The sequence below is a fragment of the Sinocyclocheilus grahami genome, unplaced genomic scaffold (genome assembly GCF_001515645.1).
Source record: "Sinocyclocheilus grahami isolate Dianchi unplaced genomic scaffold, SAMN03320097.WGS_v1.1 scaffold291.1, whole genome shotgun sequence".
Classification (NCBI taxonomy): domain Eukaryota; kingdom Metazoa; phylum Chordata; class Actinopteri; order Cypriniformes; family Cyprinidae; genus Sinocyclocheilus; species Sinocyclocheilus grahami.
This window is the reverse complement of record NW_015505470.1, coordinates 981862-1007489: the sequence shown is the minus strand read 5'-3', so window position 1 is coordinate 1007489 and position 25628 is coordinate 981862. Positions and strand designations below refer to the sequence as shown.

Here is a 25628-nt window from a genome sequence, read left to right as displayed (position 1 = left end):
GATGACAAAGTCACACTTTTCTTCCATGGAATGTTATCAAACTGGCCATTCCAGGAGGACACAATGTATGGATCTCAGCCTGGAATAGTTAATTAATAGAGTTAATTAGTTAGTTAATTAATCTGTTCCGACAGGAAGAGGTAGATATATATATATATATATATATATATATATATATAAGCTAATAGTGAACTACTACAATCAAATGAGTGCTAATAGTTAATGGTAGTTACTAGAATGTTAATAACTGTGTTACCTGTGTAGTTATTCAATACTGAAAGAAAGGTATTGGTAGCACACCAGGACCCAAATCAGAATCAGATAAGATTCTATTAGAATTTTGGTTCTGTCCCAAACGTCTTCCATTTATGGATTATGGAGGCCACTGTGCTCTTGGGAACCTTAAGTGCAGCAGAATTTTTTTTGTAACCTTGGCCAGATCTGTGCTTTGCCACAATTCTGTCTCTGAGCTCTTCAGGCAGTTCCTTTGACCTCATGATTCTCATTTTCTCTGACATGCACTGTGAGCTGTAATGTCTTATATAGACAGGTGTGTGGCTTTCCTAATCAAGTCCAATCAGTATAATCAAACACAGCTGGACTCAAATGAAGGTGTAGAACCATCAAGGATGATCAGAAGAAATGGACAGCACCTGAGGTAAATATATGAGTGTCACAGCAAAGGGTCTGAATACTTAGGACCATGTGATATTTCAGTTTTTCTTTTTTAATAAATCTGCAAAAATGTCAACAATTCTGTGTTTTTCTGTCAATATGGGGTGCTGTGTGTACATTAATGAGGAAAAAAAATTAACTTAAATGATTTTAGCAAATGGCTGCAATATAACAAAGAGTGAAAAATTTAAGGGGGTCTGAATACTTTCCGTACCCACTGTATATATATCCCCAATCGTTGTATGAAAAAGATGAGTTGTTGACAAAGAAAATTGGCATCTAACTAAGTCTTTAAGAAGATTTATGGCTCCACAGGGAATAGCGTTTATTATAATGGCGAAAATCCAGTGACAGGTAGGCTAATACATCTTCAAAAAAATCTTAATAGGAATGTACAGTATGTAACCATCAGAATTTATTAAATGAGAAACCAGAATAACATTATTAATGACTCAATCTGGGAAAAACAAAGATTTATTTTTTTATAAAGAATATCACCATTATTACAAATGAAATAGCCGTGAGGACTAAAATTGTTCATAAATTAGGAGCCACGGGCAAAAGCTCTTCTTTATGAAAATGTGATCATTTAAGAGGCATTTTATGATATTGTAATTACAATGCCATTGTAGAACCCTAGAGAAAACAAGATTGGTAAGAATATTCCAAAATTAATCAGGGTTTGTTAAGTACTGCTTTAACCAATTTATCTTAAAGTATAATAGAAAAGCCGAGGAATGAAGGGTTAATTTGAGCCCTGGAGTGACGTCACGATGTATCACGTTTACGCCGTCAGATCCAGTGTGTGTGTGTGTGTGTGTGTGTGTGTGTGTGTGTGTGTGTGTGTGTGCGCGCGCGCATGTTTATGAGGACACAAATTTGTATAATAACATGGGTATGACATAGGTATTACAACGAGAAGGTGATTTATGAGGACATTTTCAGCATCCCCCTAATTCAAAAGGCTTATAAATAATTCAGAATGAGTTTTTTTGAAAATCTAAAAATGCGGAAAGTTTCCTGTGAGGGGTAGGTTTAGGGGTAGGGTTGGTGTAGGGCAATAGAAAATACGGTTTGTACAGTATAAAAACCATTACGCCTATGGAGAGTCCCCATAAACCATAAAAACAAGCCTGAGTGTGTGTGTGCGCTGAGCCCTGTATGGAAAATGGAGACGCTACACCAGCACTGCACGAACTAAAGATCAATTAGGCCTAGCTAATACTCATGTGATTTTTAAGACCAGACAAACTGGTATTAATAGCACCCAGGTTGAAACGCACACGGACACCGGCCAAGGCAAGCATGGAAATCTTTGGGAATTCAGAGCGCTTTACGGTTTTTCCACCTCTGGAATTGGGAAACGACAACACGTCTCCGATACTTTAAATGCAACTTTTTCATCTGGTTTAGGATCGCCGGCTTTCAACGAACATGATTTTATGGGCTCGTAGTTTTAGGTCGTAGGAAATGAGCGCAAACTGATCTGAGACACTAAACGATTAACTTAGTCAGCTAGTTTCGTTGTGTATTGTAGTTCTTGTTTTTAATCTTAAAATTGTGGATTTTAGAAGTCTTATATGGGATTTTTGTATACATAATTTATAACGTAGATGATCATTTTAGTATAACTTTTTGTATATATATATATATATATATTTTTTTTTTTGCAACGAGACAAACAACTTTAACTGTAAAAATGAGATCTCTGGCCCCGGGAATCAAACTCATTACTTCTTTCTCTAGAGACAGCTGGTGAGTAACAGGCCCATATAAACACAACAGACATACAGATAATGCTCTGTGATGTTAAATGTGTGTCCCATCATGTGGGATTTTATTGTAACAGACTTGATTATTGATTTTCGATTACGCTGTTGAGTTTTAGCGCTGCTTAAGAGTTCCTCATTAATCTATAAAATATGAGGTTTTTAGTTGTGCTAATATACATTTCACCTTGTAGAATACAGACAAATTTGACTAATTTACTACTCTTGAACCACAGTTTGTATATGCACAACTTCATTTATTAAGAATCTTAAATCACAATTTAAACATGATGAATGGAAAATAAGTACTTAAGTTAAAGTGCAGTACTGTGACCTAAATGTTCGAGGTTAGTGTTTTGCAGCATGCATGGCCCTCAGAACTGATGTACACTGTGTTAAGCGTGCTTCCCCCACAGGAAATGTATAAAAACGTATAGATAGATCATTCAGTGTGTGTGAGGCTGCTTTCCTGTAAGTCACGTAGTGTGGTTTCATTTCTTTCACTGCCTGGCTGTTTTATTTAATACTACAGACACCTCCAGATTTCACTTTAACCACTGTTGATGCTTTTTGACTTGTAAATCTTTTATTTCAAGAACTTATTCCTTTTGATTAGGTACCGTTTCTTCATCCTCCTCCTTACGTTTGTCTTCTACACCACCTACCACCTCTCTCGAAAGCCTATCAGTATTGTCAAGGTAATAAAAAGTCAGAGACCTGGCAGCTAAACATTAACTAGCTGCATGATAGGCCTAACCTGGAAAGAAGACATGCAACAAACAGGATTTTGTTATACTGATAAATCACATGGTTGTGTTTACATGTAATAAATTAAGAGTAAAATGCATTAAATAATAATTTTATGTTGTGACAGAGTCAGCTGCACAGAAACTGCTCTAATGTTATTCATCCAGCAGACCGCAACATCACTGACAATGACACCTGGTGTGATTGGGCTCCTTTTGGTGAGTTTGATTCTTTGCTTAAAATAGTTTGTGTTCTTGCTTATATCATATCTGTCCTACACTTAATCTCTCCATAAACTGCCGTTCAAAAGTTTGGGGTCAGTGAGATTATTTTTTTTTTTTTCAAAGTCTCTTATGCTTATATTTAATTGAGCAAAAAATACAGTAAAAACTTAAATGGTGACACATTAATGCAATTTAAAATATTTTCTATTGTAATATATTTTAAAATGTTATTTATTCCTGTGATGGCAAAGCTGAATTTTCAGCAGCCAGTCTTTAGTGTCTCTTATGATACTTCAAAAATCATTCTAATATACTGATTTGGTGCTCAAGAAACATTTCTTCAGAACTAATTGTGGAACTACCCGCAGTGTCCTCCATCCTCCTGTTGTTAATGTTGTTCTTCTTTGTTTCTGTTGTTGAACGCCGCGCAAAAATGATGACGCTGTCGACTGTTACGTCACTTGTTAGTACACACTCTCGGTGCGAATGCAACCCTTTAAAGTGGTGTGAAAGGCCCTATTGTGCCCTTGCTGATAGAAAAAAAAACTTACTGTTTACTAGTTTATATTAATCCATCAATGTATTTCTTTGTTTAAATTCAGACCAGAACAATTACCGGAACCTGTTTGGAGTCTTGGACAACTGCTTTCTTGTTGCATATGCTATCGGCATGTTCTTTAGGTATGATATTGGATTTTCTTGGTTAGAAATTCTTGGTTAGTGTGTTTAGCTTGAGGTATAACAGCTGGTTTTGAAATATTTTTGACAGTGGGATATTTGGAGAGCGATTGCCCTTGCGTTACTACCTGAGCTCAGGGATGATTCTCAGTGGCATTTTCACTGCTCTGTTTGGCCTGGGCTTTTACTGGCAAATCCACTCTTTGTGGTATTACTGCTTAGTTCAGGTAAGCTAGTTCTCCTTTCTAAATTTAAATACTGTCTTGATATTTACTTTGAAAGCTGACGCTCGCGATTATGGTAAGGGGTGTTACATTTCCTTCGCGTGCTTGTGGTGTTCGGCCAATCACAATGCACTGGGTCAGCTGGCCAATCAGAGCAGACTGCGCTTGTCAAAGGAGGGGGCTTTGTTGAAAATGACATGTTTGAGAGAGGCGGGGCATAGAGGACCTACAATAATGTACAGTATTTGAAAAATAATGTGTTTTTTGAACTTTAAAGCATGTCAACATATTCTGTTACACCAAATACACAAAATAATGATCTTTAAAATAGCATCATATGACCCCTTTAAGCCAATGTATCTCCAAAGGTGTATCAGGCTATCAAAAAAATCATTTAAAGTACCAGAGCGAGCAGCAGAATTTTACAATATGAAACCAAAAAAACAGAAGTGATTCTTTTCCAATGACACATTTCTTGTCACAAGGGAGTTTTTCAAAATTAAATCAAAAGTATGTGTGAATAGTATCAAATAAAAACCTTATCAGTGCGTGGTTGACGTGTACTTCATCTTTTCTTAGCCCATTGTATTCCAGTCTTACAGCCCCAGAGTTACTTCATAGTAAATCTTTAGTAATGCTAGTATATGAGTCACATGCATAACACATGACCGAATCAGGCGTTTGCTTCTTGAACATGTCAAACCCATGTGCTCTTCAGACTTGCTGATTCCTATGGTTTTTTCTTTTACAGGCCTTAAATGGGCTGGTACAGACTACAGGCTGGCCGGCAGTGGTAGCGTGTGTTGGGAACTGGTTTGGGAAGGGAAAGTAGGTGACTGTTGTGTTATTTGCTGCTTCTCAGTTTGTGTGCTGTTGACAGTGCAGAATTGTATCTGCACTTTTTTTCACAAAAACAACTAAGTGCAGATCTAAATTATCTCTCTTGCCTCCACACTCCCAAACTGTTAATACTTTTCTACTGTGAACTGTTATTTTAAATGAAACCACAATTGTAATACATTTTACTACAGCAATATGACAAATTTCAGAATGAAAAGGGATATTTCACAAGAAAAATCGTGGCAATTCTTGATTTTTTTTATCCATCAGGAATTGTTTGGATGAAAACATGCTATTTAATTTTGGAACTAAGCCAGATGTGAACTGTAGTTAACAAAACGATTCATAAATCACTATTTATAAACAGTTTATTAATGTTATCCAATAGCCTGCATGGCCTAAGTGATGTCAAAGGAAGGCAGTTGTTTCTAAGGCAAACTTGATTTTAAACAACTTCATTGATGAATTGTGCACATTAAGATGTACACTATCGTTCAAATGTTTGGGATCAGTAATTGATCAGAAATGACAAAACAGTAATGTATGATGTTACAAAAGATGTCTATTTCAAACAATGCTATTAAACTTCATAATCATCCAAAAATCTCTTAAAATTCAAATGACAGTTTCCAAAATTATATAAAGCAGCACAACTGTTGTTGAGGTCAATAATTGTAAGAAAAAATGTTTCATCATGACTTCTGAAGACACATGTGACACTGAAGACTGGAGTAATACCTGCAGGAAAGTCAGATTTGTCTTCACAGGAGTAAATTACACTTTAAGATATATTAAAATAGAACAGTTATTTTTAATTTTAAGAATAGTTTACGATATTACTGTTTTTACTGTATCTCTGCTCACATGAATGCAACCTTGGTGAGTATAAAAGACTTAGAAAAATATATTAAAAAAAAATACACAGACTTTTAAATGGTATTAATATATGTATTAATAAGCTGATTTCATGTTGACTTCAATCTTCCAAAATGTAATTTTAAAATTCTTTGTTACCAATGCGCTACCACTGTTCCTGTGGCTCAGTGGTAGAGCATTGTGTTAGCAGTGCAAAAGGTTGTGGGTTCAATTCCCAGGGAACACACTTACTGGTAAAAAAAAATGTATAGCCTGAATGCACTGTAAGTCGCTTTGGATAAAAGCGTCTGCTAAGTGCATAAATGATTATTATTAAATTATTAAAAATTCCAAAATTGCTCTCTGATGCAGGCGTGGATTCATCATGGGCGTCTGGAATTCTCACACCTCAGTAGGAAACATTCTGGGCTCCCTCATTGCTGGGGTCTATGTGTCGTCCGCGTGGGGCCTGTCATTCATTGTGCCTGGTATCATCATCGCTGTTGCTGGAGTCATCTGTTTTTTATTCCTGGTTGAAAGTAAGTCACACTTTAGATTGGAGGGAAATTTGCTATTATATGCCTGCGGGCTGTTTACAAAGACAGGAACAGAAAGGAAACAAAAACAAAGATTGTGCAACTAAATTACATGAACAGAAATGTTCCATTACTTCAACTTATAGATGGGCGTGTGTTTTTTTTAATATTTTTATTTTTTTTATTGTAACCACTTCTGATAGTTACTATTTTATGATAGAAATTAAATAAAGACTACACAAACACGATACTACTAACTATCTGCAGATATAAAAGATATGTTCAACAAACTCAAGATTAATGTTGTGGAAGAAAAAAAAAAGTGCTACCTACATCACAAAGTTGTGTTTTTTTTGTTTTGTTTTTTTTTACAGAACCTGAAGATGTGAACTGTACTCCACCACAACACCATGTGAGTTCACTTACAATTAAAAAACTATGTAAAATATTTTGACTCTATGACCTACATATGTTACAATACCATTATTTCACTTGAATAACCAGCTAAACAGCAGTGCTCCCCTCCCATTTGTGTTTTGTTTCTGTGATTTTCCGAAGTTGGCATTATTTACAAATTGATTATGTGAAAAGGCTGGTTAACACTCATTTACTGCCATTTGGTTACAATCGATAACATTTTTTGCCAAACTGAAAGCAAAATTAAATATTTGCAATACATTTGGCCTCTTTTTTGCAGCAAGAGAATTGAGCAAATGAATGTAACGTTGTCATGCTGCTGTGCGCCTGTAGTTCACAACACTGTAGTGAATCTGGTTGAGAAATGACCTGAGAATTGAAAGCAGAAGTAATTGTGAACAGAGAACTCACATGTAACAATCTGCACGAGTTTACAAGCTTGAGAAGAGCTATGATAAAGCTGTCTGTTGAAATCTTTTGATCTGTGTGTTGGTCTCAATGATTAAAAGCTGGATAACTTCAAATCTGAACAGATTTTAAACTCTAGGCATCATACACTTGCTGACATAGGAAAAACTAAATGAGTGAGGATCGTAAACTGTCAAACTGTTTGTCAAACTGTTTGTGTAAATTTGTCAAACACGACAAATTTACACAGAAATATGCAAATTGTTGACACTGCCACTCTATTCTGTTTCTATTCTGTCTACTTGTTTTCTTTTTATTCATTAAAAAAATGACCCTCAAAACAGCATCTCTAAAGGGTCTGCTAAATGATTAAATGTAATGTAAATGGTGATAGGAGACACGTGACCAGTAAAAACAGTTTTTGTGCTCTGACTGAAGCTAAAAAAACTGATTCTGTGCCCACACTGTGATTTTCTGTGAAACTCTGATTGCCCAAAATCTGCAGGCTGACTCCTCCAGACTGAAAATTGGGGCAAAAATATATGCAAATGTTGTGTAGTGTATTCCACCCTTAAGTAATAGTATGTACTTAAAATACTGTCACTTAATGTTCTTCCTTTAACAAACACTTTTTATCTTCATTGATGTAACACTAACAGTCTGTAATGTGTTTAGGAGAGTGTGGAGCAGGAGCCTCTACTGAGGAACTCGTCCAGTAATGAGGAGATCTTCAGCACTAACACCTCCACAGCCGTGGAGACGGTGGAGGATCACACCGAAGCCATCAGCTTCTGCGGAGCGCTCAGGATTCCTGTGAGTGACCTGTTCTTCTCAGTTTTACACCCACAGCTGTTAGTCAGCGAATGTAAGGTGTTGTTTTGAAGAGACTGAGAGAGGAGCCAATCCTGTGAAGTGTCTGGTGTGCTTGGATCAGAAATAATGCTTTTGCTTTCGCAACCTAAATATAATTTTTTCTTAAAATAATAAAATGTTTAAGATTAAATCTGTTCTTAAAAGATTAAAGGGTTAGTTCACCCAAAAATGAAAATTCTGTCATTAATTACTTACCCTCGTGTTGTTCGAAACCCGTAAGACCTTCGTTCATCTTCGGAACACAATTTGAGATATTTTTGATGAAATCTGAGGGCTCTCTGTCCCTCCCATAGACAGCAAGGTAACTACCACGTTCAAGGTCCAGAAAAGTACCAAGATAATCGACAAAGTAGTCCGTGTGACATCAGTGGTTCAACTGTAAAGTTACGAAGCTACGAGAACACTTGTGGCGGCGCTGACCCAGATCCGGTGTAATGACGTCATCACGCCGGATTTGGGTCAGCAATGGCGCCGCCACACGCTCGCATCATGGTACTGTCATGAACGCGTGTCTGCAAATGACGCAGTAGAGATGAAAATGTGGAATAAAGTCATTATTTTTGTTTTCTTTGCACAAAAAAGTATTCTCGTAGATTCGTAACTTTACAGATGAACCACTGATGTCACACGGACTACTTTGTCGATCATCTTGGTACTTTTCTGGACCTTGAACGTGGTAGTTACCTTGCTGTCTATGGGAAGGTCCGAGAGCCCTCATATTTCATCAAAAAATATCTTCAATTGTGTTCCGAAGATGAACGAAGGTCTTACGGGTTTGGAACAATACGAGGGTGAGTAATTAATGACAGAATTTTCATTTTTGGGTGAACTAATCCTTTAAGTCTTATCTAATGGTCTTTAAACATAATACTCTGTTTGGGTCATTTGTCAGACAATTTTTGGATTTACATTTATTTATTTAGCAGTTGCTTTTTTATGCGAAGTAGCTAACACGAGGAATGCTACAAAATAAGCAATTCATCCTAATGAGTAATGTTAGAAATTAGGCAATATGATGTTGCAAATTTGGTCACAAGTGTACAAGTTGATAGAGAACAGTATCATTTACATTCAGTTGTTGCTAGGTATGTCCTGATATTGTCTTCTTTTTTTTATGCTCCTGATTCAATCCGAGTCATTGAATATTGAGTATCTGCCGATCCCGAGTAATCCCTAGCTGGTGGACAGGAATAAATACCATCCTGTCATTTTTGCTCATCGTGTTGTTTTCATCCTGCAGGGTGTGGTGGAGTTCTCCTTGTGTTTGCTTTTTGCCAAGCTGGTCAGCTACACCTTTCTCTACTGGCTTCCTTTATACATCGCTAATGTTGGTAAGAATCCTTCATCAGATTCTCTCATATTTACTCAGTTCTTAGGCACAAATGAACTGTCAAAAAAAGTCACTGAATCTGCTCTCTATTAGCTCATTTTGATCCTAAAGAAGCTGGGGACCTGTCTACGCTGTTTGATGTTGGAGGAATTGTGGGTAAGTATGTGGTATTTAAATTATTTATAGGAATAAGAAATATCTAAGGGTGATTCTTGAGATTGGTGGTACTATAAGGGTTTTTTCTGTGTTAGGTGGCATCCTGGCTGGATTGATATCTGACTACAGTGGAGGCAGAGCCACTACTTGCTGTGCCATGTTGATCATTGCTGCTCCAATGGTTAGTCGAACTGTTCTCTTTTTTCTTTATTTCTTTACTCAGACTTTGGGCAAAATGCAAACATCTGTTTCAACAAGATGTTGCAGATTGATTTAATCTATTAAGAGTATGTAAAAGCATTATTAGAACACACACATGTTTATTTGCTAGCTTTATGGACCATAAAATTTACACTTGGGAGTTTATATCAGTGTTAATATGCAATGCTTATGTCCAGTGGCACTGTACATTCGCCTGGTCAAAAAAAATAAAAAAAAGAGCAGCTACAGATTCTGAAGTGTTGTCTGTAAATCTTGAAGTTTGCTCAGAGTTTTTACAGACATCTGTAATCGTGTGCACCCAAAACCCTCAAGCTCGAGTTTACCTGTGAACCTGTGTAAACGCATGGGTTTCTCCTTTGAGATCTGCTGCCTATTCATGTTTGCTTTTCTTCCTCAAGCTGTTCCTGTACAATAAGATCGGGCAGAACGGCTTGCCAACCACCATTTGTGAGTATAGAGTACATGGCTTTTGTACTTGCATGTAAATTAATAATTTGATACAATGGCACTTATTGTGTGTACTGTAATTAATTTCTGTAGTTACATTTATAATTACACTGTTGACCCATCCCTTACACCTTAAACCTACCCATAACCTAACCTTACCCATATCCCACCTCAATAGCAGCAAAAATGATTTGCAATACAATATGAACACAATAAATACATAGTACTTATTTTTGATGTAAGTACATAGTAGTTAAGGCCACCTAATATAAAGTGGGACCAGTTTTTTATGTAAAATTTAAGTTTGCCTTTGAAACATGTCAAGTATAAGGGGATCAGATGATCTTGTAAATGATCAAATAAGGTGCCATATTGACAACAGATAAACAAAATACATTTTCTGTATCTCCTCCTCTGCCCTTTTCGGACCTGCAGGCATGTTGCTGTGGTGTGGTGCTCTCGTGAATGGACCCTACGCCCTCATCACCACTGCTGTATCAGCTGACTTAGTAAGCACTGGGCACCTTTCCTCCATGTGCTCTTCACATGGATATTTGTAAAGTCTTAAAAAAAAGGTTCAAAACAGATATGTTGGGACCAGCCTACAAGTCCTGCCGTCAATAACTGATCAATAAACTATTTTGAAATGCAACAAGCACTTTGTGCTGTACATTTCATAATGTTTTTTTTTATCCTTTAGGGAACCCATGAGTGCCTGAGAGGGAACTCCAGAGCACTGTCCACTGTGACCGCCATTATTGACGGCACTGGATCAATAGGTATGCAGAGAATGTGGCTTTTTTTTCTTCTTGAGCTTGTTACTGACTTAATAAAGTCAAGCATTGAATGCACTTTGTGTTATAATCCGGCAGTGAATATTACATTTGCAAATCGAGCAACATTTTTCAAATGTTATTGACAGTCAATAAAAATGTAACATTCAGAAACCAGTGTTTGTTTTGAAAACGTCCCACTGTCCTGTGATGGCAGTCACATGTTGTGAAATGTGTTTAATGGGCTCTAGGTGCTGCTGTTGGGCCTCTGTTGGCTGGTCTGATCTCTCCCACCGGATGGAATAATGTTTTCTATATGCTCATTGCTGCTGATGTGCTGGCCTGTCTGGTGAGACTAAAAGCTGATGTGTATTATTATTTTTGTTATTGTTGATTCTATTGTTATTTATAATATTATCCAATAAATAATAGGTAATTTTCAGTTCTCACGATGAATGTGTTTTCTGGCTGGTGTTTTTCTTGTTTGTGTAGCTGTTGTCCAGGCTCGTGTATAAGGAGGTCAGAGGATGGTGTGGATACACTACAAGGCTGAGAGGGTAAACATGTGTTTATGGTGAAATATGTAAGAAGCTTGTGAAAACATGCATATAAATACACTATATACACTACCGGTCAAAAGTTTGGAATGATGAAAAATGTATTTATTTTTATGTATTTGAAAAATGACTCTTATTGCTCACCAATGCTGTATTTATTTGATGCATAATACAGTAAAAACAGTAATATTGTGAAATATTATTACAATTTAAAATAACCATTTTCTATTTGAATAGATTTTAGAATGTAAAATATTCATGTGGCGGCAAAAACTGAATTTTCAGCATCATTACTTCAGTCTTCAGTGTCATATGATCTTTCAGAAATTATTCTAATATGCTGGTTTGACGCTCAAGAAACATTTGCTATTATTATCAATGTTGAAAACCACTTTTGATGCTTAATGTGTTTGTGAAAACAATGTTCCACTATCATTCAATAGTTTGGAATAATAAAAAAAAGAAAGTAAAGAAAAAGAAAACATAAATGAACACTTTTATTCAGCCAGGATGCAGTAAATTAAGGAATTTAAGTGACAATAAAGACATTTTGTAATGTTAATCTAACAACAGCACTCTATTCTATCTACTTGTTTTCTTTTTGTTTAATAAAAAACTAGACCCTCTAACAATTGCATTCTCTATTCAGTTTTTATTCTAACTACTTGTATTATTTTATTTAAAAAATTGACCCTCTAACACTAGTGTTCTCTATTCTTTTGCTATTTGATCTACTTGTTTTCTTTTTATTTATTATTTAAAAAAATAATAGTACTGTGTTAGACTAACCAAGGCTTGTCACGGCACTTACATATTGTTGCATATTGTTACATTTTGTTGGTTTTGATTGCAAGTCGTTTTGGATAAAAGTGTCTGCTAATAAATGACTAAATGTAAATGTAATGTTACAAAAGACTTCTAATTCAAATTGTGACGTTATTGGCAGATGACTTCATTAAGGTTTATATCTGACCTTCTATTTTTAGCTAGTGGCTTTTAAATATCCTGAATGGTGCTGATTGGGCTGATTGCCATTACATGTAATAGATATTAGTGGCTGCCAAAAATGTAGAGCGTCATGACCAAAGAGACGCTGTACTTGAATTAATTGGGCCTTCCTGCCTTCTAAAATGATTCAGTGGAGGCTATTTTTAGTGGTTGCAAGGCAATCACAATTACTCCAAGAGGCTGCGACCCGCCTCGGGATTTGTTAGTTTTCACTGTGTTCCCAAATGATTGGCTGAGATCTGTGTGTCGAGGTGGAAAATTATGTTTGCACTTCAAGTGCAATATCATTAAGTCTCTGACACCCTTGTAATTATCAGTCAGTTTTTGGCTTGAACAAAATCCGGTTATGAATTTAACCATAAAAAAAGCTTGATTTGTGCTAAGCCATTTTTTTGTCATATTGAAATGCATGCATTACACTAATGGTCTCCACTATCCACTTTAGACATTTTGTCAAATGAGCGGGCGGTAATTATTTGGTCTTGTTTGTATTTTTTTTTACACTGCTAGAATCTGATGATTAAAAGGGAAGCGTTTAATTTTGCACCATGTGTTTGCAGTGGTTTCATCTGCTCTTTTCTTTCAGGTTCAAAGAGATCTGAGCCGCCCGTCGAACAAGAGAATATCACACCTGTGACGGAAAATTACCTGCAGCATAACGACAAAAAGGGACCATGGATTGAGGCGACACACCAAGCCTTTTTATGCCCAAGGGTTATTTTATATGAAAATTGTAACATGAGACTTTCATCCTTTTATACTGACAATGGAACAAAGCTCAGCTGCTGCAGTGAAGGAGGAGGAGAGTTACACACACCCTCGTCCACACGTGGCCTGAGCGGAACAAACACAACAGGATCACTAAGCGTCTTCATTTTAATACAGGATGTTTTTAGTGACTGCTCAATACAAATGGACCTTTTTTTCTAGAATTAAAATATGCCATCGGTGCTTTGTCCTTTTATGTCATTCGTACGTTTCCTGTTTGTTATTGGCCTGGCTAGCTGTGAATCTTCTTAGCAGTAATGATTAAACAGAGCCTGAATATGTATTATAATAGATACTGAGGTCATATTCATGTGCATACACACTTAATCACTCTCAACTTCATTAAAATACCAGGTGGCACCAAGCATCCCAAGAGAACCTCTCGGCTTTATTCTCTGAGGCTTTGTATGTATGGATGCACATTAGCTGGTAGCTGGTTTTCTAGCTTTAGGGTATAGATACTATCAGCTCCTGTCAAAATGAGAAACCGTGTGAAAGATAAACAGTCATATCTGCAGAATAATGCTCTGATAAATCTTTTCTGGACAGTTTAAGCTGTGTTATTAGTCATTAATTTTTTTTTTTAAATATTCAGTTATGATTAATAATGTTACTTTATTAATTTGTTAATTTATTGATTATAAAAAATGTCATGTCCAGGTCATGTCATACTGTATGGGGCAAGTTGTTACAATACTACAAATTTCTAACTGTAAAACATGAGAAACATTGAAAAAAACAATTAATTAAACAGTAAAAATGTACAAGATAACATATGAGAGAATAATGCCATCGTTTTGTACAACAGAAATCATAATCAGTTTTGTAATTAATGGATTAATTAATAAATTGTAACTGTATACATTTTAACATTTTCAGTTTGCCTTAACCTGATATTTATGAAAATGATACACTTTGATTAAAATCTACACTACCATTTAAAAGTTTGCGGGTCAGTGAGGGATTTCTTTTTTTTCTTTTTTTTTTTTTTAGCAAGGACACATTAAATTAAACATAGCAATAAGGACACAATATTACATGTATTAACTGTATTTGATAAATAATTGTAGTTGTGTAAATTCATTAATTGGAGGTAGGACCATACCATGCAAAATTTTATACACAAGTAAAATATCTGCAAATTGAATCATATTTTCCCATAAAAACCCTTTTTATCCAATATTTTCAAAGCCTGCTTATAGAGTCTTTCTATTGGTTGTAAAGTAGTCACACCTGTCTGTCCAACTGGTGAGACAGTAATTCGTGTGTGAAAAAATCATAGCATTAATATATAACTTTGAAGCTTCAGTGGTTAAATTATTCCTAATATGTCTTAAATTTTTCAGATTAAATTTAATTCTATTCTCAACTTTTTTAACTTGTATTTTGAATGCGAGTTGCGAGTCAAGTATTACTGTAAACCTAAATATTTATACTTATGTACTACTGATAACCTTCTACCTGCTACTGTAACATGTGGGTCCGGATCTCTATTTACAGACTTTGAAAAAAAAAAACATATATACAGTTTTACTAACATTAAGATGTTGACATCATTTTTTAGTATGATGACATCATGACATCAACCACTTAGTAATATTAACCATTTCTGCTGATAATTCTTCTGCAGCTTGCTTTTTACTTTTAGCATGCAAGTATATAGTTGTTTCACAAACATCAAGCGAGTCAGTAATTTACAAACTGAATAACAAAGGACCTGATTGTCACGAATCCGGTCCATGAACTTTCCTTTTCATTGACTCTCGCACCACACAAACTGTTGCATAGCACCCCGGACTACATTTCCCATCATGCATTGCACTGATTGGACTCAGCACGAATTGCACACACCTGTTTACACTGATTGCACCCAGCTGTTTCATATCACTCCCTCACTATTTAACACTCACTCTGATCCCTTCCCTCTGCCGAGTATTGTTTCAGCATTTATCACTCCCCTAGAGATAGCTACTTTACGGAGCCTTAGCCTTAGCCTTAGCCTTAGCCTTAGCCTTAGCCTTAGCCCTTGTCATTTCTCCTTAGCCTTAGCCTTAGCCCTAGTCATTTGCCTTAGCCTTAGCCTTAGCCATTTGCCTTAGCCTTAGCCTTAGCCCTTGTCATTTCTCCTTAGCCTTAGCCTTAGCCCTAGTCATTTGCCTTAGCCTTAGCCTTCTCGGTTTCTGATCTTCGCCTGGTTCCCTGGATTCACCCCTTTTGTCTTGCCCCTTTTGATTCTGTCTGCCGATCGTCGACCTGCTCTAGCCCTAGGACTATTCTTGTGTTTTTCCCACCATATACCTGTTTGCCCTCATCTGACCCATGCCTGTTTCATGACCACGTCTCTGTCTTCGTTTCAATAAAGCTTGCATATGGATCCGCACGTCTCACGTCTTGTCAGCCCCGTTACACTGATATTGAACCTTGAGGTACACCAACTGAATTAGTAACTAATTGTGAAATGTTATGGCCTACTCGAACACACTGTTGTCTGTCAGTTAAACATGATCTTATCCATTTAATTACTTTTGTTGAAAAATGATAATTTGATAACTTATTAATTATAACCACATGATTTACTGTGTTAAACAGCTCCCACCACGCCACCTTTATCCAATTTTGATTTAATATTTTCTAAAAGAAAACAATTCGTAGTTTGTGTTGAATGATACTTTCGAAAACCAAACTGCATCGGATGCAATGAGAACAGAGTACTGTTCAAATGTGATATTATCTGTTCAGAAATGCATTTTTCTGCAATTTTGGAGGCTGCTGGAAGAGTACTAGTGGGTTTATAATTGCTTGTTATTATTTAAGTGTAATTACTGCAGTACAGTAAACACACACAAACATACATACTGTATATAAATATAGATAGATAGATATATAGATATATATACAGAGCTGGGTAGATTACTTACAAATTGTAATCCGTTACTGATTCCAAATTACAGATTACATTGTAGTTAGTGATGTAATCCATTGCATTACACATTTTAGGTAATATAATCAGACTACTTTTAGATTACTTTTGATCTCTTTATCACATTGATTTAAATAATATAATCCTGTAACCATATTGACATAAAAATACAAAGAGTAAGAAAATATTCCATTTGTTGTTATCCACAATGTGAATTGCATTAAACAATATTATATGTTTGTGAAGGAACTGCAGGGGGTTTATGAGCTTCATGAAAAGCTAATAATTAATTAAATCCTAAAAATGTCAAATTAAAATAAATAATTTTAAAATCAATCAAAATAAAAACATACTAAAAATTAATATTTTATTTGTTTACCTGCATGCCATGTGACCGTAACAAATGTCTTGTCAATGAGAACTGTGAACATACAAATGTGATACTTAAGTATTAAAAGATTTATTTTTAAATCTCAGGGGTACTTCAAGTAAATATATTAAGTGAAAAAGGATCAGATGACCAAAATAAAAAAAGTTTATAAATTTGCGCATTTTAAAGTGTTTGAAAAACAAAAGCCTTCCAAAGACATAGAAATACATGGTTAAACAAGCTACAGAGTGATAATTCAAATAAAAATGAATGTCTTCATCAATAGTTGATTCAATGTTGAAACACTTTTTAAGTCTGAAATGATTTTTGTAAATCCAGTTGTCAAATGACTGGTCTTTGTGTGAATGTCCATAAAACTGGAAGCCTTTCTGAATGTATATAAGCAGTAGGTTATTTTAGAAAGGAAAATTTAAAAGATGAAAAAGTGGAATTTGGGAGATATCAATAAATTATGAATAATGTATTGCTATTATGTAAATAACGTAATCATGTAATCCATAAAAAAGTAACTAGTCTGATTAGAGTACTTTAAAATGTAATTTAATCTAATTACAAGTACTTAACTTTGTAATCCGTATCCAGATTTTAAACATTTTAATTTCTAATCATAATTGATGAAGTATAAGGAAAATTGTAAACAACACAGCAAGCATTCAAGTATTCTTTATTGAGAAAGTTTGGGTAGATAAATATTGCATGTGTCATGAAAAGAAACAGTGCTGGATGGATACGTGTGTCGCCTCCAAGCAGTAGATGACATGGAGTACATAGTCAGCTCTCCGCTCGAACAGTTCCTTGGCAACGCTGGAGAGCAGGAGTGAGTGATAGCCTACTTAAAGGGCAGAGCTGTGACTCCTGGCGAAGCCGACCGCATCCATCAGCATCTTGAAGTGAGCGGCTGCACCAGATTTAATGGCACATGCTGAGGTATGGTTTTATTTATGCTCTGTCAATTATCATTCTACAAATGGGTGTTTTAATGCCATAGATCCACTTTATATCCTATTAAATCAGCAGCTGAAAGTAACTAATTTTGTTCGTTTGTTTTGAAGTGTTATTTGCTCTTCCTGAGGAGGTAGCTATAGATTGTGTATCTGTTGGTCATCTGTTGGTATCAGAGGTCATCATGGGGTCGAGTTCTTCCTCTTATGCCCCTAAAACAATTTATATGGATGTGGATGGAAAGGTGCAAAGGGTGAGTCTCAAGATTTCAAATATAAAAGCTGTATGTTTAAGATTCCATCAAAATGAGATGCATGTTAATTGTAAACATGCAATATGATTAGATATGTCGGGGTTTTATCCAAACATTTAATGAACCTAAAAAAGTATTTGGGGACACATAAAAATGTTTGAATGTCATGGACTGATGGGGTTAGTAAGTAAATGATGCTAGAGCTTCTCTGAACTAACTTTAGCTTTTTGGAATCATTTCTACAGTAATTTTTAATAGACTGTGGTGGCAATAGCTTCAAGCAATTTTCTAAAAGTTCACACAGGTGTCAGAGTAACCACAGGAGTAGTTCATCACATTATCTATGAATATGGTTTACCAAAGTTCGACAAACAGAATTGTCGCTGCACCATTTGTCTATTTTTATTGTTCTATCCTTCAAAAATTATGAAACTTTTTTGTGAAATTTCTGAATGAAAGTATGCTTGTCCTGGCTTTCATTAAGATAAATGCCATTGTTTGACATTTTTGTATCTAATACTTTAAGGCTAACATCTCCAAATACTTTTTAGAGCAACCACAGACAATCTCCGCTGAAAAAAAGACTGTACGATGTGTTTTCTGTTTGTAAAGTTTAACGGTTTTGTGGTCGGTGAGATTTGTAATGTTTTTGAACATAAGAAGAATCGTATGCTCAATTTGATCAATTTAATCCATCATTGATGCATTCTTATTTTATTCATTAGTATTGTATTGTATTAATATAATATAAATTTATTTTCTTTAAAAAAAATTGACCAGTAGTGTAACTACTTGTATAATAGGGACAACATTTCATTAATATTAATATTATTCTACTTATAGGCTATAGTCATTTAATGTATTTTAAAACAGGCACCCTTTTTAGGATAACTACTTGTGTTAAAAAATATTGAGGGTCATTGTGGGTGACAGGTGCCTTTGACACAAACAAGCACCTGTGACACCTGCCAAGGGCAAATCCAGCCCTGCTCACTAGAGCCACAGTGTCATGATGGCATATTAATAATAATAATGCTCTTTGATTTTTCTTCATAGATATTTCTACTTCATCTCATTAAGAAAATTACTCACTTAGTTGTCATGTACTATGATCTCTCATGTTTTAGGTGATTTTCAGTCGACACTGTAGCCCATGTGATATTAAGGAACTTCTTTGTTCATCATCCAACATTGCCAGGTCAGCATCTTCTCATATATGAAGTGTTTAATGCAGATTATCATCTCAAAAGTGCATGTCTCAAATATGTTGTTCTCATGTTTCTCCAGAAACACGGCTATACTTCTGATTGACTCAGAAGGAGCAATGATATCTATTGACCCCACCATGCCTGCAAATACACCAAAGTAAGAACTCAACATAATAATAATAATACCATTTGCTGTTGCTGTAATTATAATTATATAATCATTGTAATTTCATGAATAATTCAGAAGCATTCATTGTTTTACTTTCTTTCTTTCTTTCTTCGTTTCAAGTAACTTATATAAGGTTATGCCTCATTCAACAAACCAAGGAGGAGGTATGGAAAAACATTTACTCATTAAATTGTACATAATCAGCCAAAGGCAATGCCGATTACATGTGTTAGCTAAAACTAGATTAGAAATTAATGCAACTGACAGTAACATACCCTATAAACAACTTTTTATTCCCCTCAAAAGAGAAGGACGACATGTTCCAGAACGTCTTGTCACAAGTGGCAGAGCAGTTCAGCAGGTGAGCCGTATGTCATATTCTGTCCAAATGAGTCTGCATTTGTTTTAAAGTAAATGGTATGATTCAGATCAGCGTGTGCATGGTAATGAATGTAATATTTGTTTCAGGGCTTTCAGGACCAATGAGCTGAAGACTGAAGTGACCAACAGACTAGCCATGCTGGAGAAGAGAGTGGAGCGTGAGTGATTCTCTGAGGGCTAGTGCATGTCACAACTCCCACCTGATGCTGTGAGCTAATAGTCTTTTGTATCGTTACAGTGGAGGGACTGAAAGTGGTGGAAATTGAGAAATTTAAAAATGATCTGAAGAAATTAAGGGATGAAATGACCTCTAGAGGAGGAGTGAGGTAAGTGCGACTAATTTTATTTTATTTTATTTTTTGCACAGTAATTCCACTAGGAAATTGGTTAATTGGTTGTTTATCTCTTACAACCAGAGTGAACTGCAATTGCAAATACAATTTTACTGATGACGGGAAGAAACTGTCTCCCAGGCGAGATGTCCCAAGCTACCCAAAGGTAAAATAAATAAGGAAACAAACAAACAAACTCTTTTTGTTTCTTGGCTTACAAACTGCAACCACCTAAAATCATTGCAGTGCTGTTATAATCATTGTAAATGCTGTGTTTTGTGTTTGTGCAGTACACACTTTCTCAGGAAACCATAGAGGCTCTGAAAAAGCCTACCTTTGATGTATGGCATTGGGAACATAATGAGGTTTGTCATCCTTTTTTGTGTTCCAAGATATTTTGAGACATGCATGTTTTTAGTTGTGTAGAAGTTCCCGGTATAGGGAATTACAGTTGTGTTTCACTTAAGTAAAAAAAACAAAAATGAAAAAATAAACCAACCAACATAAGACAGATAAAAAAAATGCAATTGCAAATACAATTTTACTGATGACGGGAAGAAACTGTCTCCCAGGCGAGATGTCCCAAGCTACCCAAAGGTAAAATAAATAAGGAAACAAACAAACAAACTCTTTTTGTTTCTTGGCTTACAAACTGCAACCACCTAAAATCATTGCAGTGCTGTTATAATCATTGTAAATGCTGTGTTTTGTGTTTGTGCAGTACACACTTTCTCAGGAAACCATAGAGGCTCTGAAAAAGCCTACCTTTGATGTATGGCATTGGGAACATAATGAGGTTTGTCATCCTTTTTTGTGTTCAAGATATTTTGAGACATGCATGTTTTTAGTTGTGTAGAAGTTCCCGGTATAGGGAATTACAGTTGTGTTTCACTTAAGTAAAAAAAACAAAAATGAAAAAATAAACCAACCAACATAAGACAGATAAAAACACTTAATCACAATTAAGGACTATAAATGGCATGCTAATTGCAAACAAATAAAATTGTATTTTATTTTAAATTTATATTAAATGTGAGTACTTTTTTGACCCACTCAAGTAGGACTTAAGTACAGCTTTATATGTAATTGCATAATTATGTCTATTGTCTTTGAAATATGGTTAAAGTGTACTGCCAACAAGCATTTATAGTCAACCAAAATACACTTTAATGTAATTCTATCACTTCTATCATCAGTTCTATCATTTCTATCCTATTTTGTCATGTATTTAAGTATATTTGCAATTACACATTTGTAATGCTGAAGTCCTAATTTAGTACACAGTGAAACTATATTCACTTTATATGTTGTACAGCTAAAATGGTAATAAAAAATATTTTTTGCTTATCAGCATTAGTTGTCTAATCAGGAACACAGGTCATGTGGTGAATTGTTTGTTAATTAAATGAATACTGTTTACAGATGCTTAGCTGTCTGGAGTATATGTATCATGACCTTGGACTGGTTAAGGAGTTCAACATTAACCCCATAACTCTCAAAAGATGGCTGGTAAGATACACTTTCCTGCCTATTCATTTTCTGAATTAACTGGAGCACTAAAACTCACCTGCTGTGTCTCTGCTAAATAAAGCTTGCAATTCAAGAAAACTACCGCGACAACCCTTTCCACAACTTCCGCCACTGCTTTTGTGTGAGCCAGATGATGTATGGCATGATCCATCTGTGTAACCTTCAGGTGAGGTCATGTCCTCAGGAGAGTGTGCTTGTGTGCGTTTGTCAGATCAACATGCTACTTGCTTTTGTTCCCTAGGAGAGGCTGACTATGACAGACATGTGTATTTTGATGACTGCAGCCGCGTGTCATGACTTGGACCACCCGGGATACAACAACACGTATGTCACTGACATGTCCACCCTCTCAGAGAACAATACCACTGACAACATATGCAGCAGTTTGCCAATGTGTCTAGAATTTATACAGTAGGAACTGCTCAAAGTTTTGCCCTCTGCAACCAGGTATCAGATTAATGCTCGCACTGAGCTGGCCGTGCGCTATAATGACATCTCTCCACTGGAGAACCATCACTGTGCTGTGGCCTTCCAGATCCTCTCTATGCCCGAGTGCAACATATTCGCCAACATGGAGCCTGACTCCTTCAAACAGTTACGACAGGTACTTCCAGTCCACCATATGTACACTTCATACTGCAGATGCCGTTTCTACACAGAGGAACACTGTAGTGCTCAGATGCTGCTCTTTCATAGCTTCATGAAACCAGTTACACTAGTGTTCAAAGGTTTGCTGTTGGTTTTTGAAAGAAGTCTCTTATGCACACCAAGGCAGCCTCGTTTGATCCATTATTTGATCCAAAATACAGTGAAAACAGTAATATTGTGAAGTAATGAAAAGAACATTTTTTCTATTTTAATGTATTTTAAAATGAAATTTATTCCTGTAATGGCAAAGCTGAAATTTCAGCATCATTACTTCAGTCTTCAGTGTCATGATCCTCCAGAAATCATTCTAATATGCTGATTTGCTGCTTAAGGGACATTTATTGTCATTATTCATTTTGAAAACAGTTTTGCTGATTTGTATGGAAACTGATACATTTTTTTCAAGATTCTTTGCTGAATAGAAAGTTCAAAAGAACAGCATTTATTAGAAACATTTTTTTAGTAACAAAGAAAAGCTCATACTGATCATCAGGATTATACAGTCAGACCAAAATGTATTCAGACACGTCAACATTTCTCACATTTTCACAGTCGCTGTAGTTTAGAAAATGGTAATAAAATTTGACAAGAACTCAGAGTTAAACTGTGTCAGAACAAATTCATCTTGATCATGTCAGATAACTTTGATAGAAAGGTACGTAATGAATTCGGTTGAATAACTGTCAGCAGTTAAAATTAAGTATACAATTAGAAAATACCAATATAGGTCAACCAATTACCAAGCAATGCTTAATTTTGTTCAGTATGTGGCGTAAAAAAGAATGTGTTAGCAATTAAAGAAAAAAACACTTAAGCAAAACATGGTCAGGTCTAAGTGTCTGAATAATGTTTGTCCCAAAATTTGATCAATTTTACTGGTAGTCCTCTGTATGAAGAAGTTTTGGGTATATGCTATCCTTACTTACATACTTAACTACAGTGTCCTGCACCCACTAGTAAAAAGATATCAAAAATTATACCTGGTGTCTGAATTGTAGTTACAAATCTGCTGTCCATCCTAAACAATCCTGAATGTATTTTTTGGTGTCTGTTGTAGGCGATCATTACTCTTATCCTGGCGACAGATATGGCCAGGCATGGAGAGATACTGGACTCCTTCAAACAGAAAGTTGACAACTTTGACTTTACCAATGAGGAGCATGTTAAATGCGTATGTGTTTCCTGCTATGCATTCAATTGCATGCTCAAAAACTTGATGGCTTTGCCTTGTATAAGCAATTCTGTGTCTTTACAGCTGAAGATGGTGTTGATCAAGTGTTGTGACATTTCCAACGAGGTCAGACCCACTGAGGTGGCAGAGCCGTGGGTGGACTGTCTCCTGGAGGAGTACTTCATACAGGTACCTCAATACAAGCAGCTTCTGCTTACAAGTGCTTTGAAAATGAATATGGTAAAAAGCTTATTATTATGCTTCTGTTATTTCGCAATATGCTTACATTACCATTCAAAAGTTTGGGGTCAGTGTGATTTTTTTGCTTGAATTTTAATCAGCATGGACACCCTAAATATTTAATTTATTTTGTTTAACATACAACTTTCTGATTATTTCCAATGGAACTTGAATATTTTGATTTGATCAACCCTTTGGACTCCATTGTGTGTTATAGCTTGCGTTTTGGTTTGTTTTGGCAGAGTGAACGAGAAAAGTCAGAAGGTCTTCCTGTAGCTCCATTTATGGATCGTGATAAAGTCACCAAACCAACTGCACAAATTGGCTTCATTAAATTCGTCCTCATCCCAATGTTTGAGACCGTCATGAAGGTTTGTACACCCGTTATACATACTTTGAAACTTTGAACTGAAGTTACGTAACATATAGAGATACTGTGTCTGTGTTCAGCTCTTTCCACAGATTGAGGAGATCATGGTTCAGCCTTTGAGGGACTCCCGTGATCACTATGAAGAGCTCAAGCAGATAGATGATGCTATGTCAGAGGTAACAAACTGAGCGTGTAGAGGAAGCAGTGGCCTTGTGTCCAGAATGCAAATCAGAAGGTACGATTTCCAAAAGGGTTGGAAACCACTCTGTAGAAGAACCATTTAGGGTTCCCCAAAGAACAGTTTCTTAAAAGAAACTTTTCTTAAAGGAACCATTTTTTTCTCTTAGTGTGAAGAACAATACATCTAAAGAAACGTTTTCGACTATAAAGAATCGAATGAAATGGAAAGGTTCCATGGATGTTAAAGGTTCTTCATGAAACCATATACTTTATTTAAGATTGTAAGATACTTGCATTATGGTTTGCTCTCTTTTCAGGCACAGAAGAAGAAAACAGAGAGTATGTCTTTAGGTGGAAAGAAGAAATAGGCAACTTGCTTCTTTTATGGTATGAAGGAAGAACATTCAAAACATTTGAACGTTTATTGAAACAACTAGAAGATTGTCATTCATACTTCAGATTTGAGTTAAAGGGATAGTTCGGCCAAAAATAAAAATTCTGTCATCAAATACTTGTCATGTTCTTCCAAACCTAAAGGACTTTTAATCAATGATGCACTGAAGTGTTTCACCTGCTTTTGTCCATGTAGTGAAACAGACTATAATTGAATGGGCAAAAAAAATTTGACTCACTGTCCTGTTCTCTTCCTTTAGGGATCTCAGGCTAATCCAGCTCCCAGTTTCCTGAAAACTGAGGGTTTGAACTGTTTGGGCTCTCCAAGCACCCTATTTCTGAAGGAGAGTGTTTGACCTCCTTCTGTAAAGGTGGTCATCAGTAGTAAAGATGGAGTCAAAATGACTGATTCTGTTGATTTTGCTGGTCTAATTATTCTTCACAGATATGTTTGCACTATTGAAATGAAGTGCTTGGCCCTGAAATATTGTTTTATTGTCACAGGCTAGACTAAAATAAACACCTTTCAGAAATGAGCAGTCAAGATTTATAACCTGAAGATGCTTGATCAGATAATGGCATTATATGACAACATACTGATTTATACTTTGGTATGTATTGTTTTTAACTCTGGCACTGAGTGAGTTTTGCAGGAACTGATTTCACCAAAGCAGCTATTAATAAAATGTATTTAGTAATAACTCAGGAAAACGTGAAGCATTGTTCCAACAGAAAACCTTACAAATTAATAAAACATAAGAAAGCAAATAAAAAAAGATACATTATTATGTATATAGGTCCTATTAGGCAACAACTAGAAGATTGTCATTCATACTTCAGATTTGAGTTAAAGGGATAGTTCGGCCAAAAATAAAAATTCTGTCATCATATACTTGTCATGTTCTTCCAAACCTATAGGACTTTTAATCAATGATGCACTGAAGTGTTTCACCTGCTTTTGTCCATGTAGTGAAACAGACTATAATTGAATGG

General features: G+C 35.7%; 2 protein-coding genes across 3 annotated transcripts; both read left to right on the top strand.

Moving 5' to 3' along the window:
* The first annotated feature begins 1834 nt into the window (after positions 1-1834).
* Positions 1835-14436, top strand: LOC107600775 (sugar phosphate exchanger 2). 2 transcript variants are annotated; one of them, XM_016292741.1, is made up of 18 exons: positions 1835-2430; positions 3061-3142; positions 3319-3409; positions 4018-4096; positions 4185-4320; positions 5069-5145; positions 6385-6551; positions 6923-6960; positions 8049-8186; positions 9487-9577; positions 9670-9732; positions 9828-9913; positions 10353-10401; positions 10837-10910; positions 11102-11180; positions 11426-11523; positions 11667-11731; positions 13326-14436. In XM_016292741.1, exons 1-18 carry the CDS (start codon positions 2375-2377, stop codon positions 13339-13341), a joined length of 1485 nt encoding a protein of 494 aa, XP_016148227.1. In that variant the 5' UTR covers positions 1835-2374; the 3' UTR covers positions 13342-14436. The 2 variants fall into 2 exon arrangements, with proteins under 2 accessions (XP_016148227.1, XP_016148228.1); XM_016292742.1 differs by having other exon boundaries at positions 11667-11757.
* A 3502-nt stretch (positions 14437-17938) lies between these two features.
* Positions 17939-24931, top strand: LOC107600796 (high affinity cGMP-specific 3',5'-cyclic phosphodiesterase 9A-like). Its single transcript, XM_016292765.1, has 19 exons — positions 17939-18013; positions 19141-19211; positions 19301-19378; positions 19511-19554; positions 19697-19751; positions 19859-19929; positions 20010-20097; positions 20188-20269; positions 20394-20468; positions 21526-21612; positions 21695-21799; positions 21875-21957; positions 22081-22237; positions 23339-23452; positions 23537-23641; positions 23935-24063; positions 24143-24238; positions 24560-24629; positions 24896-24931. Exons 1-18 carry the CDS (start codon positions 17945-17947, stop codon positions 24608-24610), a joined length of 1560 nt encoding a protein of 519 aa, XP_016148251.1. The 5' UTR covers positions 17939-17944; the 3' UTR covers positions 24611-24629; positions 24896-24931.
* The last annotated feature ends 697 nt before the right edge of the window (positions 24932-25628 follow it).

Excerpts from the sequence above, each read along its gene's own strand:
- LOC107600796 (XM_016292765.1), top strand. The coding sequence starts at position 17,945 with ATGGGGTCGAGTTCTTCCTCTTATGCCCCTAAAACAATTTATATGGAT. Across the intron at positions 20,270-20,393 it reads ATGTCCCAAGCTACCCAAAG|TACACACTTTCTCAGGAAAC; the intron begins GTAAAATAAATA and ends GTGTTTGTGCAG. Across the intron at positions 23,453-23,536 it reads ATGAGGAGCATGTTAAATGC|CTGAAGATGGTGTTGATCAA; the intron begins GTATGTGTTTCC and ends GTGTCTTTACAG.
- LOC107600775 (XM_016292741.1), top strand. The coding sequence starts at position 2,375 with ATGAGATCTCTGGCCCCGGGAATCAAACTCATTACTTCTTTCTCTAGA. Across the intron at positions 2,431-3,060 it reads TCTTTCTCTAGAGACAGCTG|GTACCGTTTCTTCATCCTCC; the intron begins GTGAGTAACAGG and ends CCTTTTGATTAG. Across the intron at positions 3,410-4,017 it reads GTGTGATTGGGCTCCTTTTG|ACCAGAACAATTACCGGAAC; the intron begins GTGAGTTTGATT and ends GTTTAAATTCAG.